The following is a 20,118-nucleotide window of genomic DNA, read 5'->3' as shown; positions in this document are numbered from 1 at the left end:
AACATGCTTCTGGCTGAGCATAAGATTTCTGCTTACAACTTAGAATCTCAGTTCTAAATGAAATTAAAAATGTTTTTGTAAGTATGGCTAATGTATACTTTGACTTCTAATGCATTCACACACACGTACGCACACGAACAACATCAACACAGAGAAGAAGAAGTAGAGGGGGTAGTTTACTATGCATCATAAAAAAATCCAAAAAAAAAACAAAAACGCAATCATTAATCTTCCAACTGTATATTTCTGTTCTGAATTTAGAGTCCTTGTTTGTTTACTGAGCCGTACTTTGGGAGTGATGCTGTTGTGATACTGGGAGAAAAGGGTAAGATGTGCGAGACTAAACCATTACACACAAAACTTCAAAAATCTATAGTGTGTGTGTGAGACTGGTAGCTGTGTCGTTCAGCAATAAACTTATCTACAATGTGTTAGTAAAGAGCGACTTGTACTTCTGTCCCATTAAGCAATGGTTTAACAAATTTCACTGTAATCTATAAAAGGAATCTGGATTAAAATAGAACATAGTAGTGTTGGATTAAGTGTAGGAAACTCTAGTATAAGGTGTCTATGGAACAAATCTCCTTCAACATTCATAATGACCAAAAGTGGATGACTACAGGCATTTCTCTCAGTCAGCTGATTGTGTTTAGGGAAAAAGCATCTATATACACTGAGATTGCTCCACACTGTTAGTGAGTTAACTCTGGATGTCTGTGGGTTTTGTCAACTTGGGGTGAACAAAAGCAGAAAAACGGTAAAAGATTCAGACATTGAAAGTCTGGTTTATTTCATGAATACAATGAAACATTTTACAGTCCACAGAGCAAAGTAGCATACATGATAATGGATACTACAACATAACGTGGACAGTGAGAAGTAAAACTCATCGTCTTAACAGCTCTTATATTCTTTAAACTTAAAATAAACCTTTGAAATTAGATTTTAGTGTTTTAAGTCATGTATTTAAAAAAAGATGAGTCAACACTTGTTTCTCCCAAAAATTCATTCAGATGTTTTGCCTTTGCTTCAATTAAGATGTGTCTTTAAATCTACAACACCTTTCTTGTTCAAAAGTTTACTGACATAGTAAAGAAGTAGCTAGGGCGCTCAGTAAGTATGAACAACAATAGCTTCGGGACACTTTCTCAAATAAAGAGGATTTCATCATCTGCAGTTCGTGAAAAAAAAGTGCCACATTAAAAGAGATCAATAGATCCACAAATTATGGATACAGACTCTTTTCAGCTATAGAGGTAAGGTATACTTCATGCACTTATCAACATACAGTTTAAAGGCGTGCATTAGAGTGCATTGGTGCACATTTGGGTATCGTTTATGGTTATACCACTGTGAATTTTGCTATATAAATATGCTCAAGAGTCTATCATATGTTTGACATCCAGCTAAAAATTCGAAAACATATATTTTTAAATCAGTAACTTTGCAAATTTAGAGGAAATGTTTTTGGTCAACAAATGAGTCACGTTTTAAAACAGTTTGAATAATCTGCGCTGACAGACTGACATTTATGAAGCGCTGGCTATAACACACATGCTTACCGTGTGAAAGGACCACGGATGTCTTGGAGCAGAGAACCGCGTTGTATTGTTGCTTTTCTCTTATGCATAAGCAACGCCGCTGGTCAGAAACGCTCTGTGGGTAGAGAAATGGTCTGCACCGGCGCTGGTCCTGATGCGAAATGGCGAGGGTCTCACGCTCTGAGAAGCGGTTCATATAGGACCGGTGCTTCCAAAAACAATAGATGGGGGCCTATAAATCTGGGGTCGATACAGCTGCAGGGCATCACCTTGCTGTGCAAGTTTAAAACAATGAGGGTGGGGCACGCGGGTGCTGAGCTCCGTGTAACTGGCCAAGATAGGCCTAAGGGTCCGCTGTTGCTGGCTACTTCAGAAAATAGGCGAGACCCTGCTCGACTGGTACATCTGCGGGCTTTTTACCTTCTCGAGGAATTACAAAAGAGCCGATACCGCCACTTTAAATAATAGGTCGGGTCCCGCTCGACTGGTACACCTGTCGGCTTTTACCTTTTCCTAAGGAATTTCAAAAGAAACGATACCTCCTACTTCAGACAATAGGTTGGGCCCTTGTTCGCATGGTACTCTCAACAACTAAGTGATACACTTATCTTTTGTCTTCCTAAGGAATCACAACAATTAAATGATACCCGCGGTGGGCTTTTGCAATCCTGAACAATTTCAAACAATTAACCGGCTGTTGAAAAGACGGAGCGGGTCTGTGCGACTGGTTTAGAAGTATCACTGCAGCGTTTATTTTCTAAAGGGCTGAATGTTATTTGCAACCATCTGTTGTGTTAAAACTAGTAGCCTCTGTCTCCCTCTTGGATCAACATTCCGAAATCCCGATTTTTAAATAAAATGATTGCATCATTTCGTGAAATAAACCCTGCTAGATCCGTAAAACTAGTTAAATTAAACTATTGGTTTGATTAAATGAAACACTTGTGAACAGGATGAAATTACCCATACAGAAGAAATTCCCGCTTGTGCCGTTTTTAAAATAAAAGGCATGCATCGCTGCATGCTGTGACATCAGAATCACAAAATGAGTGTGATTAAAACAGGATTAGTTTGAAAAGAGCGGTACTGGTTGCTTTGGGGGAAAAGGTGACATCATGTGCAACGTGTTTTAGAAGTAGGCCTATAGCACTTATTTTCTAAAGGGCTGAATGTTATTTGCGACCATCTGTTGTGTTAAAAACTAGCTGGCTCTGTCTCCCTCTTAGTTCAACATTCCGAAATCCCGATTTTTAAATAAAATGATCGCATCAACCCGTCAAAGAAACCCCAGTACATGCGTAAAACTAGTTAAATTTAAACTAGTGGTTTGATTAAATGAAACGCTTGTGAACAAGCTGAAATTACCCGTACAGAAGAAATTCCCGTTTATACCGTTTTTAAAATAAAAGGCATGCATCACTGCATGAGGAGACATTGTCAGAATCACAAAATGAGTGTGATTAAAACACAATTAGTTTGAAAGAGTGATACTGCCTACTTATAGCATTTATTTTCTAAAGGGACTTTATGTTATTTGTGACCATTTACGGTGTTGAAAAACTAGCTGGCTCCATCTCCTCTTGGATCAACATTCTGAAATCCCGATTTTTAAATAAAATGATCGCATCAAACAGTGAAAGACGCCCAGTAGATGCGTAAAACTAGTTAAATTAAAACTAGTGGTTTTATTAAATGAAATGCTTGTGAACACGCTGACATTGCCCATTCAGAAGAAATTCCCATTTGTGCCGTTTTTAAAATAAAATGTTTGCATCACTGCCTGCTGAGACATTGTCAGAATCACAAAATTAGTGTGATTAAAACACTATTACCAACACTTTTGACTAGATGTAAATAAAAGCATTTGTTAAGGCGCACTGTGAACAAAAAAACGGCTTCCACCCCTACATGCCAAAACAAAGAATTGCTCTTAAGGACACGTATGTCTGCATAAATGAATGTTGAGACACGCCAAAGTAAGAAAAAATAGTTTAATTAAAACTAGTGGTTTGATTAAATTGAAACACATGAACTCATATGACCCACAGACGCCCTGTGTGTTTCCACACATGAACTCGCATAACCCCAGGACCTGAACGCGCATGCGCACACGCACGAAACCGGTCAAACCGGTTCTCAAACCGGTTTGGTTGGCCGCCATTTTGAACTAGTGCCCCCTTATTACTACTAACACACTATGGTACCATACCCTCGTTAGCATCAGCTGAACAGTACCGTACTGCAGAAAGTAGTGTGTTGCTACAAAAATGATGAGAAAAAGACAATTAACAATGGAATAAAGACAGACCATCAAAACACTTAAAAATGTAGGTCTTTCCTAAAGAGAAATTGAAAAGAAAGTCAAAAGCTGTGTCTCAATTCAAAGGCTGCATCCTTCGGAGGCCCCATTTTAAGGCCGATTACGTCACAGCGATGAAGGCTGTCCCAATTCGAAGACTGCTTCAAATGCGGCCAAGAAATGCGTCTTTCATCTTCCCGAATTTGAAGGATGGGTCAGGTGTATCCTTCATGGCCCAGAATTCAAAGCACAGCCCAGTCAATTCCAGTTTCCAACAATGGCGACAGCTACTTAGTTGTAATATTACTCTTATTACTCTCTTCAATTAATAAAGTACTCTTTAACTTTATTAATTAAATTATTATTTATAATATTTTTATAATATTAAAAAATACTTTTCAAACATGGCAATGGTGGAGGAGCGCGGCTAAAGAGTTTGAAATATCACTCTTTCTGGGTCACATAACTTTAACATATTTTCAGGTGAGAATGTAGGTGTGGCAACTTCAAATATCGGCTCCGTTTATCAAGACATCCCATATTTATATAAGTGCTATGATGATTTCGGAGACGTCTTTTACCCACCAGCTCGATAGCTGACCGGATGATCAAGGCTCACTAGAGCCGGCAAGAACACTGGACTCCTGGCACATCGTTTTCAGATCCTGCGTGGTCTATCGCTACTCAAGTTATAGATGATATATAAGTCACTTAGATAACTTGTTATTGTTGTTTTTTGTCAATGTTTTATTTGTTCCTGAGTAAATTGGTTTTGCTGAGATTAAAGTTATAGTTTTCACACAGCTGAATGAATGTCAAACAGAAAACTGATTACACAAAAGTGTGAGATGGTAGACAATTTACTCCAATGTCCTGTTATATTTTAGATAACAAGGAAACTCCACCGGGACAGGCACGACACAGATCTGAAGGCTAGACCGTCCCATTTCACAGCCTCGCACTTCCGGCCTTCCAGGTTTTCGGAGAACCCGGCCACGTAGACCGCAAAGTCTTCACCATCAAAAGGCACTCAGAAACTTTGGCAATTTCTGACAGGAAGAGGTCTGGCAGACTCAAAGCCGAAACTGAGTGAGAGGATATGTTTCTGAGAGTTCACAGCTTGCATGATAGGCAGCTCACAGGACAACAGCTTCAATCACAGCTCAGTAGTGGTCATAGTAAGCAAGTCTCAGTTTCAACTTTGAAGAGAAGACTGAGCTACAGGTTTGATAGGACGAGCTGCAGCAGAAAGCCATTGCTAAGACATCAGAATAAGACAAAGAGGCTTGCCTGGGCCATGAAACACCACCATTGGACTACTGAAGACTGGAAGAAGGTATTATGGACTGATGAATCAAAATTTGAAATCTTTGGTTCATCACGCAGGATCTTTGTACACCGTTGAGTAGGTGAAAGGATGGTTCCACAGTGTGTGGCATCAACTGTCAAACATGGAGGAGGAAGTGTGATGTTCTAAGGCTGTTTAGCTGGATCCAGGGTGTCAAGAGAATATTGTATAATATGATCAGCTACATGAAATGTATCTTTTTATATTATTATTAAGGACATGTCTAAGTGACTTTTCACCTAGTAACTTGTGTGCAGCTACTAACCTCTTCCTGTCTTCAGAGAACAGAGAAGTGAAACCTCAGCTCTTTTAGAAGAACATGCAAATGTAGTGAAGGGGAAAAACCCGCGGCTCTAAATGACGTTGTTACCTTTGTACACATTCACACACACACACACACACACACACACACACACACACACACACACACACAAAACATCTTGTATAAATAAAGGACGCGGACAGTCGTGGGGCGCAGTTCGTGCGTTCCATGACTGCCCCTCGCGAGTGAAAAACTTCTGCAGTGTTTGTGTGTTTTCTAACTCAGACGTCTCAGCTGAAGAACGGCAGGGTGATTTAAAGAAATCCCCTGTCATTTAAATTGGTCCTTCGAACCTAGAGATGGAAACAGCAGACTCGTTTCTGTGACTCCAATAAGGTCTGACTTCTGCATCCTGACGCCGTGGGTAAACCAGCACCGAAGTCTGTCGACAGCCCTCTCCAGGTAGAGGTGAAAGACCTGGGACGTAAGACAAATTCGGGTCCAGGCCGGTGTAATAGTACTGGTCCACGACGTTGGGATCCAGCCAGATGACCTGACAACCAGCAAAGGACAGCTGAGGGTGAGAAAACACTTTTTGGTTTTAAACCGCCGGAAGGGTTTAGAAGAGAAGCGCATAGGTCTAACCGCGCAAGGGTTTGAAGAAAGAAGCACGTGAAATAGGTTGAGTTCGCGGAAGGAACTAAGTTTAGATTGGTCCTCGAGGTAGCCGTCAAATACCTCGTGACAAATAAGGTTTAAGTTCGCCACAAGGAACTGTGTTTAGACTGGTTTCAGAAGTAGCCGTCAAATACTTCGTGACAAATAAGGTTTAAGTTCGCCACAAGGAACTGTGTTTAGAGTGGTTTTAGAAGTGGCCGTGAAATACTTCGTGACAAATTAGCGCGCAAATGTCTATCTGTGTGTATGTATATGTGTTTTGTGTATGTGTTTTGGAAGTAACTTGATTTTACAGCACAATACGCTGCTGAACTACTTCCATTGTTTGTTTTTATTGTTTTCTTTGTGTATCCTGCAAAAGCTCAAGTACTAGTGATAAAGGGGAAAGGTAGAAGGGCGTGTCAGCAACCACCCCCGAGTTTAGTACCAGAGAAAGCTTTGCAGTTCTGTGATAATGGGGAATCAGCCCACAAAACTCACTGTTGACGAACAGTGGTTAGAGAGAAAATGTCCAGGCGCCGGACAAATTAGTACATATAGATGGAGAAATCCAAAGAACACCTAAATGTCCCAAGTGGGAGGGAAAATGTATAACTGTATGTATAATGTATAACTAAATTATAAGAAACCCTCCAAGCAGAAATAAATACTGAAAAGGAAGCTAAAAAAGAAATCAAAGCATACACAAGAGTTGTATTTTAAAGCATGGAAAGAGGAATGAAGTGGAATAAACAAAAGGTTAAATTAAGGTTAACTTAAATTAAAGTAGAGCTTATCTAGTGTATTCAACATGATAATAGGAGATAATGGGAAGGATAACAACCTGTAAATTGGTACAAATGAAACAAATTGGGAAGACAACCATGCATGAAACCAGATAATTCACACGAAAAGATATCAAATAAAAAAGAGAGATGCATAAGGTATATTAAGGCTGTGTCATTGGTCAGCCAAGGAAAAGCAAATGTCTCCAGCTTGGGAAGGTGTGAAGCTGCAGATTCACACAGACCCGTGATGGATACATAATAAAATATAAACTAATATACTATTGTATATTAGTAGTAAAGTAGTGTATTGTAATATACTATAGCTGTTATAATAAAGGAAAAGCAATACAATGATAACATTAATAATGACATAATATTAAATAAGAAGAGGCACCTCAGTCAGTTATTAAAATACTCGTATGAAAGTGTATTTTGAGTGATTTTAACCATGTGAATGCTGTCAGTATTTGATTTGAGTGACTGTGTGATTTGTCTGAGTAAGTGAAAAGGGGGGAGTTTGAAAGAAAAGGCAGTGTGTGAGACGATTACTGAATGACAAAAGAGGTTAGAATGTTTAAAAGTGTGAATGAAATAAAGGTGTATTGTTTTTAGATTAAGATTTAGTAGATTTAAGAGGTTCTGTAGATTATAAATACAAAGAAAAAAAACAAAAGAGTTAGATTAGTTTGAAGAAACAGGAAATATGGCTCTGTGTGCCTGCTGTGTGAGGAGAGGACGTGGTGGTTGTGTGTCTGGAACAGGAACTTTGCATGCCCATAAAAGGAACTGAGGGTGTAAAGAAAGAACACAGAGAGACAGATGAGTTACCTCTAGGCACATAAAGCAAATGAAGCCTTTAAGAAAAGAAATGAATATAATACTAATTGTATGCTTTAGTGTGCCAATACAGGTGGGCTTCTCTCAACATTGAACCTTGAGTAACCGGCAGAAAGTATAGAGGAACAATTGGGAAAAACAGGCCACATTTGGCTGAAATTCTACAGCTTCACCTGTCACTTTGTCCCTAAACTGAGAAGAAGTTCAAAGGACAGTTAATCGCCTGATGAAGACCGACAGAACATCGTGGACTTGAATACAGCAGGCAAACGACAGTGCCACTGATCCATTAACACTGATGACGACTGACGACCAGCAGCAGCATGTAAGAGTAATGCAACGAATGTAATGTAATGAAAATACAGGCTGGGCAGTTGAACAGTGGGATAAAGAATTGTGGAAGAGCACTGGACATTGAGTGTCATATTTGCCATGCTTGGAGTAATTTTGGAAGAGAAGACTGGAGAAGAAAAAGAGAAGGAACAAACTGTGTTTGCTGGAGCTTTGAAGCCCGAACAGGACACTGTGAATGAAAAAGGGACCAGTGTCAGGTGAATGTGGACGAGTAAGACTGCGAGAATATAGGATATAATTGGATTGGAAAAATTGAAGCGGGAACTCATGATTGCTTAGTGATGTCCACCATATCACGTTTAAAAGAGGTAAACACAAATAGACCACACACATACACAAATTGTTACATGTGAAAGTATTTTTGAAATGAATTAGAAGTGAGATAGTTTGAATTTAGAACTCAGTGATAAGATGCATGAATTAAACCTTATTGAAACAAACACTTGCAATGAAGAAAGCAGCTTACACTCAATTAATATGAACATAAAGCCTTGGTGCCATAGGCAATTTGTTTTTGTTTTGTTTGTTTGTTTTGTAAGTTTGGAAAACAAATTTGTGATCATACTTGTGGATCACAGTGACATATAATGATTAGGCACATGATTTAACAATGGCGAGTTTTAGAGCTGTAAGCAATGCAAAGTTTTTCCTTAACTTAAAAGTTTGAAATATGTAAGATGTATGAATTCTTTGAGAAATAGGAATTGCCTAAAATGCCCTAAGTCAAAATGTAGTGTTGCATCTACAAAGAAGAAAGCAGAAGAAGCATTCAGTAACTTGAAACTGGCATTACAGACAAATACAGTTTTGGCTTTGCCTGATTATGATAAGCCTTTCTACTTACACGTAGATGGACGTGCAGGCCTGTGCAGCCGCAGCAGAAGCAGTAAGAAAGTCAGCTGACATTGCTTTAGGGCACAATTTAATCATCAGAATACCCAAAATAATATGATTTGATGACTTGAGAAGGTAAACCGATATTCCCCAAGTCCCTGTGCAGAACAGCAGCATTAGTGACACATGGGGTGACCCATGTGTCCTCAGGGGGGATAGTCCAGGTCCTTAATACACACTTTTATACTCTAGTGATTATAGATTTATCCAGTGTAAAAAGCAGATGCAATCTCAGTTGTAAAAAGTGAACCTTTAGAAAAATCCGTCAGAGAAACAACTCTGGCAGAATGGATGGCAAAACTACTAGAAAATAAGGATATTGTTTTGAACAATAAACTGCCGTAAAGACTCTCCAGTCTCTTGCAGGTTGACACCAAGTGTTATTGACGACACCCACAGCCTGTAAAATTGCAGAGAGACCCTCCTGGATACATCAGAGCCACTGCAAAAGGGTTGAGGTCCCGGGAAGCCCCATCACTAAGGAGGAAGCACATTAGGAAGGCCTCACCTACGTTTGGTTGCTTGGGGGTGAGGGGGTAGTGCGATTGGGCCCCGTTGGGTAAGCCTGCACTCCACTCTCTGTCCGATCAACTTTAGGGCAGCCAGGTGCAGGTGTGATGGACCAATGTGCAACAATGTGAAGGGAAGCCTCCTGGTTACCTTGACTACAAAAGCTCACCCTTACATCCATCCTTGGATGAAAAATGCCTGATACAGACCACAGAGAAAGACTGTTATGTTTGCTCGCACATGCCGAGCATATTAACACAACCATATATGGAAACACCCTGGAACAAGTGCACCAAATCTGATCTAATGACTTTTGTAAGGTGCACAACATGATCAACATCCTGATCCAGGAAGAAGCCCTGAACTTTAACAAGTTTTAAAGAGACTGTTGATCATCATTGAATTTTTCTTGATTTTATTTTGCTTTTCTTTACTTATGTTATTCTTTGTTTAAAGCTGTAATTTCACAGATGATAAGTTTATCATTCACAGCATACGCAGATGTACTGAAATCTATGAAGATCATGAAGACTTCTTTTCCTATTTGTCAGATGAAGATAAAGTGCTAATGATGTAGTAACTGAGAATGTGAAAGACAAGTAGTTACTCACAGATGAATTGTACATTTCATTTCGTGATCAACAGGAGGGAATGTCAAGAGAATATTGTATAATATGATCAGCTACATGAAATGTATCTTTTTATATTATTATTAAGGACATGTCTAAGTGACTTTTCACCTAGTAACTTGTGTGCAGCTACTAACCTCTTCCTGTCTTCAGAGAACAGAGAAGTGAAACCTCAGCTCTTTTAGAAGAACATGCAAATGTAGTGAAGGGGAAAAACCCGCGGCTCTAAATGACGTTGTTACCTTTGTACACATTCACACACACACACACACACACACACACACACACACACACACACACACACACACACACACAAACATCTTGTATAAATAAAGGACGCGGACAGTCGTGGGGCGCAGTTCGTGCGTTCCATGACTGCCCCTCGCGAGTGAAAAACTTCTGCAGTGTTTGTGTGTTTTCTAACTCAGACGTCTCAGCTGAAGAACGGCAGGGTGATTTAAAGAAATCCCCTGTCACAGGGTCAATGACTTGTACAGAGTAAGAGGCATCCTGAACCAAAATGGCTACCACAGCATTCTGTAGCACCATCCAATACCCTCTGGTATGCGCCTAGTTGGTCAGGGGTTCATCCTACAGTAAGCGTAAGTCCAAGCTATGCCAGAACCCCCTCAGGAAAAAAGAACAAGGTATAAGCTTGAAAACATGGTCTCCAGCACAGTCTCCAGACTTAAACCCTATTGAGCTGGTTTGGGATAAACTGGACCGAAGAGTGAAGGCAAAGCAACAGATATGGGAAGAACTTTCTGAACAGTATTTGATTTCTATTGTAGAAAGAATGCCACATGTTCTATAAATTGATTCCATGATTTAGTTTTTAACTGCAATTGCTTATTTGTAGCTTTCATTTCAGAGTGCAATGAGACATTAAACTACATAATTTTCAATAAAAAACTGGAAAAATTGGCGTGTTCTTTTGACGGCTAGTGTATCTTGAAAATTAGTTGATATATAAAGATAAATTTTCACAGCAATCATATAAATAAATCTAATGAAATGTACCATATGTGTTTAGTCATACAGAAACAGCAGCATGAATACTGTAATAAAATGACTCTTTTGCTATACTGACTGTATAAGTCTGAGTGCAGTAATTTGCACTGCTATTATCAGTTGCTTCACGCAGACACCAGTGTAGTTAAACATTTGTTTTCTACTTCAGCTAAAGTCTGATGAGTCTAACTTAAAAACAGCAGTGCCCATGTTGCAGCTCATCATTCCTGATGCATCACAGTGCAAAGATAGAAACCCAAAGCATCTGCAAAGGTGAAAAAAAAAAGTTTAAGGTAGGTTGAAGGAGTAGGAGTAAACTGGTTTCAGCCCTCATTACCTGTGCCATCCTTTCCCTGTTTATCTTGGGGTTCAGGGGGGCCTCTGTGAGGAGGACTGGATGCTCCTCAGGGGAAACTCTCAGCTCATTGTAAAAGATGTGATGCCAGAGCATCTCCATGTCATCCCAGTTGGTGACAATACCATGCTCAATGGGGTACCTGAGGGTCAGGATCCCTCTTTTGCTCTGTGCCTCATCACCCACAAAGCTGTCTTTGTGGCTCATACCAACCATTACACCCTGGGCAACAAAGAAAAAAAAACAATTGTTACAAAAATTACAGGGTATTTGAGGTTTATAAAGTACTCTTGAGGAATATTTGATGGAATACCTGATGCCTGGGGCGTCCAACAATGGAGGGGAACACAGCAAGTGGAGCATCATCTCCTGCAAAGCCAACTTTGCACATACCAGATCCGTTATCTATGACAACTGCAAAAATGTCGTCTTCCATTTTCTGAATGGAAAAAAAAGGTAATAGAGGATTTTTAGACTTGATGTTAAGCAGTAATCTGGGTTACATCTAGCAGACAGCCTGGATAAAAAGTCTTGTTGTTATAGAGAACGAATGCTGGATGTCGCAGTGGCGCAGTGTTCAGTCCAAATCTAGAACTGAGAAACCAAGGCCATGGCCATATAAGGCAAAAGTGAATTCAGCTGAGAGAGTGCTCTAGACTGGCCTGGAAGCCATCCAGTGTGTCCTTAAACCTCAAATGACACTGACAGCTGACCACTCCCTTCATCGAGCTCACCATAACTGTTAGTGAATGAACTTTCATCCTCGTTAAATCAGCTACAAATTTATATGAACAACAATCTAATTTTGTTCATTTTTAGCAGACGGACCTTAAATGACAATTTTCTTCATAGGTCCAACGACAGCAAAAATATTAACAATTTTACTTGTTCCTTCTACAAAATTAGTTGGACCTGCAGTTGTCAGCCAGCACTGCAGGCCTCGCCAAAGCAGATGCTAAATGTAACAAAGAAAAGTTTTCTACACATACTGATTTGTTAGACTACAAAACTGAAAACATTGATGACCATAGTTATTACATACCATCATAAATCCACTCAATAGCTACTTTGTTAGGTATACGTGTTTAAGTGCTTGTTTACACTAGAACCCCTCGCACAAAGGTAACATGATCCTCTGATTAACAGAGGCCATGCCAGATAGGATTGAACAGAATTTGGATTGAAGGTGATAATTTAAGTAAAAAATAAAAACACTAAAAATTTTATTTTCCAGAAATTGTCCTGATCTTCACCAAAATTTGGCAGGTCTACCAAATATGAATGGCCTAAACCTTGGTTCAAGATAAGTTAACCTTTCAGTTCTACAGTATGTTCTGTTAAAATTATTGTTTAGTTTCTTGTCAAAATCTGGAAATACTGATACGACTCATCAGATTTTAGTTTATACTGTAATTTATGCTGTAATCATTGTTATAGTGACCTATAACTGTAAGTGTAACAGAGGGTAATAGAGGGTAGGGATATATATACACTCACATTTTCAATTGAATCTGCAACTGAAGCAGTTGGTTGTGTTAGTTTTTAGTTTTTGGGGTTTTTGTTTTTTAATTTTGTGTTTTATGATTTTGACTTGTTAGAGTCCAGATGTTTGACTCTTGTCGAATTTAAAATAATGACAAAAGTAAGGAAGAAATATTGAGTTTTGCTAAACTGAAAAAATGACTCCACTGTGCTTGTTCCTCAGTTATGTTCTGTCTATCTGATTGAAAGCTTGAAGTATCAGTTACTGAATATTTTTTAATTTAATTTTTAAACATGTTAGTTTTATTGTTGTTAAAATGTACAAGTACTTAAATGTCATTAACTTAAAAAAAAGAAAAAGAAATTTGCCTTAATTTTTTTAAGTTCGGCTAACATCCTCGGGTTTACAGTGTGTGTATGGAGGTGTTTTCATTATATTTTTTTGCATCTTTTTCTAAAAGAATATAAAAAAATATTTCATCACTTGTCTTTGTCAGCTGTTAGGAAATCATTTTTGGTAATCTAGTAGATATTTATTTAACTATTGAAAAAATAATTTTTTACAATTCTTAAGTCAAAGTCATGTCCATGTAGAGTTCAGACAGACATCACAAATGGTATGTTTTAATGGGATTTATTTTATCTTGTGAAATTCTGGACTAAGATGTTTTTGTTTAGTTGTATGGGGTATGTGAATTGTTTTTGTTTCTGTCTTTCTAAAAAAGTCATCACATGCCACTGCGTTGATGCCAAAGGAGAATAGCTGGACTGCTTTGATGTGACAGGAAGGCAACATTAACTAAAATAATCACTTTTTAGAACATAAGAATGCTGAAGAGCATTTCTGAACATGCAAGACTTAAAATCTTGAAGCAGGTGGGCTACAGCAGCAGAAGAGCACGCCAGGTGCCACTCCTGTCAGCTAAGAGCAAAAACAGTGTCCAAAACTGCAAAATAAGGTTGGAAAAAGATTGCCTGATCTGATGAGTCTCAATTTCTGGTGTGACATTTCACTGATAGTGGTGTGTTTGCATGAAAGTACAGATCCACCCTTTCTTGTTTCAGTGGTTCAGGCTGGTAGTGGTATAATGGTCCAGGGGATATTTTCTTGGTACCCTGGGTATCAGCCGGGCATCATTTAAACACCAGCATCTACTTGAGAGTTGTTGTGTCCCTTTATAGCCACTGTATACTCATCTTCTTTTGGCTGCTTCCAGCAGGATCCTGCACCATGTCACAAAGCTCAAAACATCTCAAACTGTTACTGGTACTCAAATGACCTTCACAGTTCCAGATCTGAATCCAAGACAGCACCTTTGAGATGTTTTGGAACAGGAGACTTGCATCATGATGACCTGTTGCTTCACAGTAAGAAGGTCCTGGTTTAAATCCAAGCTTGGGCCTTTCTTTGTGGAGATTGAAGGTTCTCCTTGTGCAAACGTGGGTTTTCTGTGGGTGCTCTGGCCTCCTCCCACAGTCCAATAACAGATGAGGCTTCATTATTAGGTTATTCTTAATTGGCTGTGAATGTGATGTGGATGTCTGTCTGTCTTTCTTTGCCAACCCTGTGAGAGACAGCTGACCTCTCTAGGATGTATCCTGCCTCCACTAAAGTCTGGAGCTTGAGTCATGTAGGAAGAATTAAGGCAGCTCTGAAAGCAAGAGGTGGTCTACTCATTGCTACCAACACATTTCTACGCAAAAGCTGTCAATAGCAAGTATTATTTAAGTGGTTATTTCAAATAAAATGAAGACTTATAGAAAACCTGATCTTTTAACTTAAATAGTGAAAAAAACACCTCCTGGTGTTTAAAATACAAAGCTTAAAATGTCAAATGAACACATTTTATACATGAGAAAAACTTCCACTGGCATTCAGCAGTTGTCTTACCTGTGTGAGGGAGAGTATTCAGTGTAGGAGGACTGGGAGTAAGCGCTATACACTCCAGTGGGATTTAGTATCTGAATTTGACTGGAATGAAGGCCAATAAATTGGAGGATTTTATCAGAGGTCGTGCTGCAGCCCCTCTCCATAAAAGCAGCACTTTTCACATGAGTTCCTCTGATTGGCTCAGACACATCCACTGGGTATGGCATATACAGTCACTGGTTCTGCACTTTGACATGACGGGGGGACAAGTTCCAGTACACTAACCTATGTGCTGTCAGCGTTAACTATCTGGGGTCGGGCAGTGTTCAATAAATCCTATTTTTATTATCTGTCCAAATTATCACAGTGTGCACAACTTCGATAGGCAAGTGGGGAACAAGTCCCATAACTCCTGTTGTAATGCACAGTATGTTTTTTCAGCATGAAAGCAGTTTAAATATTTTATGTATTTGCTATTCATCAACTAGGCAGAAACACATGTAAATTTATTCATTTTACAGTAGAATAGCTATGGCATTATAAGTATTGTGAATGGGGCCAATAAATCCTGATTATGTCCATTATTCATATAATATACCCTTGCATATTTGTGCACTGGAAACCTAACAGAATAATTCATTTATATAATTTAATTCATGGGATAAATGTGATTTCACCAGCGCATTTACCTGTTGCTCATTTGCAGATACCAGGACACTGGGTCTGGGGGCCACATGCACTGGGGGCACAGACCACATGGCACTCTGTGCCAGAGATGCATGTGGTCTGACTTAGGTGGGCTAATGTTTACAGCATGACTGTAATGAGACGATAAATTTCTTGTCTCCCATCACCTCTCTTCACCTAACCTATGGTGTATGTGATTTTCAGGGACTCATTAATCTTGTAGGCCTGAATGAGATATGATTAACAGTTGTGTAACTTCCCGTACATACCTATGTTTAGTATCAAAAAAAAGCTATTACCCCTGTTATCAATTTATTACACATGAACACATGAACATTGTAGTGGAAAACTTGTATTTCAAGATAAGATAGATAAGATAAGATAACTCTTTATTGTCATTGCACAGTCATACATAGTACAAAAGTACAATGAAATTGGAAAACTGTCCTACGTCGGCATTACATGTAACACAACACGACATGATACAACACAACGCAACACAAACAACACAAACAACACAACCAACACAACCAACACAACACAGTATAATAACTTAGTAATAAAAAAGAAGAATAAGTGTATTTGTATTGCACACTGTTATTATTGCACATTAATTATTATTGCACCTTGTTATAAATATAAACATTATTATTATTACTGTTTTTACCATTGTTAACCCCCCCCCAAAAAAGTCCAGGGAGGTAGCCAGTCAGGTCAGCTATTTGCATTGATCAGGGCTATTGCCCTGTTGTAAAAGCTGTCCTTGAGTCTATTTGTTCGGGACCTCAGCAGCCTGAACCTCCTGCCAGACGGCAGCAGCTTAAACACCCGGTGTCCTGGGTGTGTACCGTCCCGTAGGATGCTGCGTGCCCAGCGAGTGCTGTACAGGTCCTTCAGGGACGGAAGAGGATGTCCAATGATTTTTTGGGCCATATTGATGACCCTCTGGAGTGCCTTTCTGTGTGCTGCGGTGCAGCTGGAGAACCAAACACTGATGCAATATGTCAGCACACTTTCAATGGAGCAGCGGTAGAAGATGGTCAGCAGCTCCTTCTTCAGGTCCATTTTTCTGAGGATTCTCAGAAAGTGGAGACGCTGTTGGGCCTTCTTTAAAACCGCAGAGGTGTTAGAGCTCCATTGGAGGTCTGTGTCTATGTGCACACCCAGAAACTTGAAACTGGAGACCCTTTCCACACACTCCCCGTTGATGCTGACAGGCTGCAGCTCAGACTTTCTCCTTCTGAAGTCAACTACCAGTTCTTTTGTCTTGGTGGTATTGAGGTCCAGGTTGTTATCTACACACCAATCTGACAGCCTCTGAACTTCAGCTCTGTACGCCGTCTCATCTCCCCCTGAGATGAGCCCCACCACGGTGGTATCATCTGCAAACTTGATGACTGCGTTGTCTGGGTGGGTACTAACACAGTCATGTGTGTACAGAGTGTACAGTAGGGGGCTCAGTACACAGCCTTGTGGAGAGCCGGTGTTGAGGCTGTACAGAGAGTGTACAGAGAGTTAGAGCGGGAAAGATGAGGCCCCGCTCTAACTCTCTGTACACGGTCTGAGAGGAAGTCTCTGATCCAGCGGCAGGTGGTAGAAGGAAGTCCAATTTCCAGCAGTTTAACTATTAGTCTGTCCGGGAGTATTGTATTGAAAGCAGAGCTAAAGTCAACAAAGAGCAGCCTGGCGTAACGGCCCTGCACTTCCAGGTGAGAGATGGTGGTGTGGAGCGTTGTAGCAATAGCATCTTCAGTTGATCTGTTAGCTCTGTATGCGAACTGGAGCGGGTCGAGGTTGGGTGGCAAGCAGGACATGATGTGACGTCGGACCAGTTTCTCGAAGCACTTCATTATAACAGGTGTTAGAGCAGGGGTGTCCAAAGTCCGGCCTGGCCCTCAAGTAATTTTATAAATAGAATAGAAAATGGCCCGCACTTCAACTTTTACTTGAGTGTATTGCACTTCTTAGTTTTAACACCAGGGGAAGCTACTGTTGATCAAGGCAGTTGCTCCACCAAAAAGGACAATCACAGAAGAAATTTACCCCCCAAGTTACCAAACATGGCAGAACCAAAGAAGCGAAAGGTAGAAAGTGAGTGCAGAAAATTTCAGACACGGTGGGAGAGTGAATATTTCTTCAAAGAACTCAAGGGGAAGTGTGTCTGTTTGATCTGCACTGAAACTGTGGCAGTTATTAAAGAGTATAATGTACAACGTCATTATGAAACCAAACATCAGGCCTATGCATCCTACACTGGTGCTGAGCGAGAGCAGAAATTAAAGCAAAGGGTAGCTATCCTGTGGGGTCAGCAACAGTATTTTTTTCGTGTTAAAATTGTCCAGGAAAAGGCTCCAATAGCAGCTATGAGGTCGCCCAACTCATCGCAGGACATGGCAAGCCTTTTTCAGATGGAGACCTCATAAAACACGGCCTCGTTAAAGTCACCGAAATAATGTGCCCGGAAAAAGTGCAGGACTTCAACAACGTCAGCATGTCCAGAAGTACAGTTGTGCCACGCACTGAAGACTCGTCAGCCAACATTAAACTGCAACTGTCTGATAAAGCTGTGCTTTTGAATTTTACTCTATCGCATGCGATGAGAGCACCGATGCCACAGACACCGCACAGCTGCTAATTGTTTTTGCGGGGAGTGGACGAGAGCACGAGCACTTTAGGTGAGTAAAAAATATATTCCACAGTACCGGTGTGTTAATATGCAGGTACACATGCTTCAAATATCAATAATGCGCATCAATTCTGTCACTACCCTGCTTTTGCGCACCACTTTCTTATATGCATTTTTCTTGTTAACACACAGAGTACACACCGCTGTGCACAGCGCACGCACACGCAAAGTCAGCTGATCTCATCTGATGCAGATCTGCTCCTTGATCAAGTGACATTTGTCTGGATTTTTGGCACGAGTGGCGATCAGCACCGCAGCCGGATGGCCTGATTTACACCCAGCGCAGCTGATACTCACCAGAATAATTTACTGAAATTATATGGACTCCTGTTATTAAGTTCTGTTCAGTCTGTTAATGTTGATAATCGTTTCAAACAGACATTAATAGGTGTGTTGCTAAGCCTAATAACTTAAATAACAAACTTGAAATGTACCCGTCCCATTTTCCCCTTTAGTGTTTTTTCTCTGTGCTGTAAATCTTCTGTCCAAGAAGAAATCTGCTGCTGTTCTGAGAATGAGCTACCAAAGCTTTTTTCTGAATAAATCAATAAAGATCCATCTATGGAAAGCTGTGATGAAGGCAGTTTTGTCTTTAATTATATTCAACAATATAACACATTTGACCACTTTTAAATGATTTTTCTAACTTTAATACGCTACAGTTAAGGTTATATACCGAATTTCTAGTAAGTGGCCCAGCCCCTCCTATATTTTTATGTATGTGGCCCTCAGTGAAAAAAGTTTGGACACCCCTGTGTTAGAGCAACTGGTCAGTAGTCGTTGAGGCTGCTAATGTTAGTACGCTTTGGCAGTGGGACAATTGTGGCTGACTTTAGGCACGGTGGGATGCAACACACTTAACCTTTTGTATACTAATGGTATATGATTGTAGCCTTGTAAAATGATTGTGTGTGCAATGACAAACAAATTACTGTAAGCTGCAAGGTCATGAGGCATTTTATGTCTTTGTTATCAAGCAGGTGCCTATAAGACTGTGATAATGAAGTTCCCTAGAGCTGATTGTTACGTCCCTCTGCAGCCCCTAATCTCCTCAATGTTTTCAGCTGGTGCTAATTGGCCACACCTAGTCAGGTGTGGATAAAAGCATACCCGAGGCAAGCTTCCCAAGCTTGAGACAAAGTTTATATCCACACAATAAGTATAAAAAAGCTGTTTTCTTTCTGTATTAATACTGTTGTTACAACTGTCCGTGCTATATTGGTCCATTTATAAAAGAAAGTAGGGACAGGCAGTGCCAAAAATTGTTACTAATCAAGTGTCTCAGTGTCTAAGTGTCAAAAGCAAGACAGAAACCAGATTGACCTCTGGTCACAGCAGCTTACAACATCTCAGACTGCAGGATGGATAGATGCCCCTTAAATCACAAACTGGTCATTTTGTGAAAGGACTAAGATGTAACGGTCCTGTTTTTATGTGTTTTATGTGTTTGGACTTGATTCTGGTTTATTTAATATTCTGAAGTTAAGATTCTGTTCCAAGTTTTGGTTATTATGATTGAGAGTCCTCTGTTTAATATTTGTATTCTCAGGTCTTCTTAGTTTTGTTATCTAGTCTTTAGGTTTCTGTTATCATGCCTCCATGCCCCATGTATTCTCATTCTTGCTCCATGTTTGTTTACTCTTGTCTCCGTCTCAGTGTCTAATTTTGAATTAATTTTTCAATTAATTTTCTGTTTAATTTTGGCATTCCTTGTCCTCTGTGCTTCATGTTCAGTTTTGCTTCCCCCTGTATTTTATTGTATTCAGTTCAGTTGTGTTCCCAAGTGCCTCCACCTTCCCCAATCACCTGCTTGTGTATACACCGTCTGTCTCCCCACTGTTCTTTGTCGTAATCTCCCTCATTCCTCTGGCTGTGTGCTCCGTCTGTTTAGTGTTTCCCAGTTCACGT

The 20,118-nt window shown here is 39.9% G+C and overlaps 1 protein-coding gene across 1 annotated transcript in view; it reads right to left on the bottom strand.

Moving 5' to 3' along the window:
* Window positions 1–14,927, bottom strand: part of LOC116335297 (actin, cytoplasmic 1-like) — a 35,876-nt gene extending 20,949 nt beyond the window's left edge. The window contains exons 1-3 of the mRNA XM_031758954.2: window positions 14,859–14,927; window positions 11,799–11,924; window positions 11,468–11,707 (exon numbers count right to left, since the gene is read on the bottom strand). Of these exons, the coding sequence (XP_031614814.2) occupies window positions 11,468–11,707; window positions 11,799–11,921 (363 nt within the window). The 5' untranslated portion in view covers window positions 11,922–11,924; window positions 14,859–14,927. The remainder of the gene's footprint in view (window positions 1–11,467; window positions 11,708–11,798; window positions 11,925–14,858) is intronic.
* Between the last annotated feature and the right edge of the window lie 5,191 nt (window positions 14,928–20,118).

The sequence above is a fragment of the Oreochromis aureus genome, linkage group 6, assembly GCF_013358895.1.
Source record: "Oreochromis aureus strain Israel breed Guangdong linkage group 6, ZZ_aureus, whole genome shotgun sequence".
Taxonomy (NCBI): Eukaryota; Metazoa; Chordata; class Actinopteri; order Cichliformes; family Cichlidae; genus Oreochromis; species Oreochromis aureus.
Note: the sequence above shows the minus strand (reverse complement) of the source record. Positions and strands in the feature narration are given on the sequence as shown.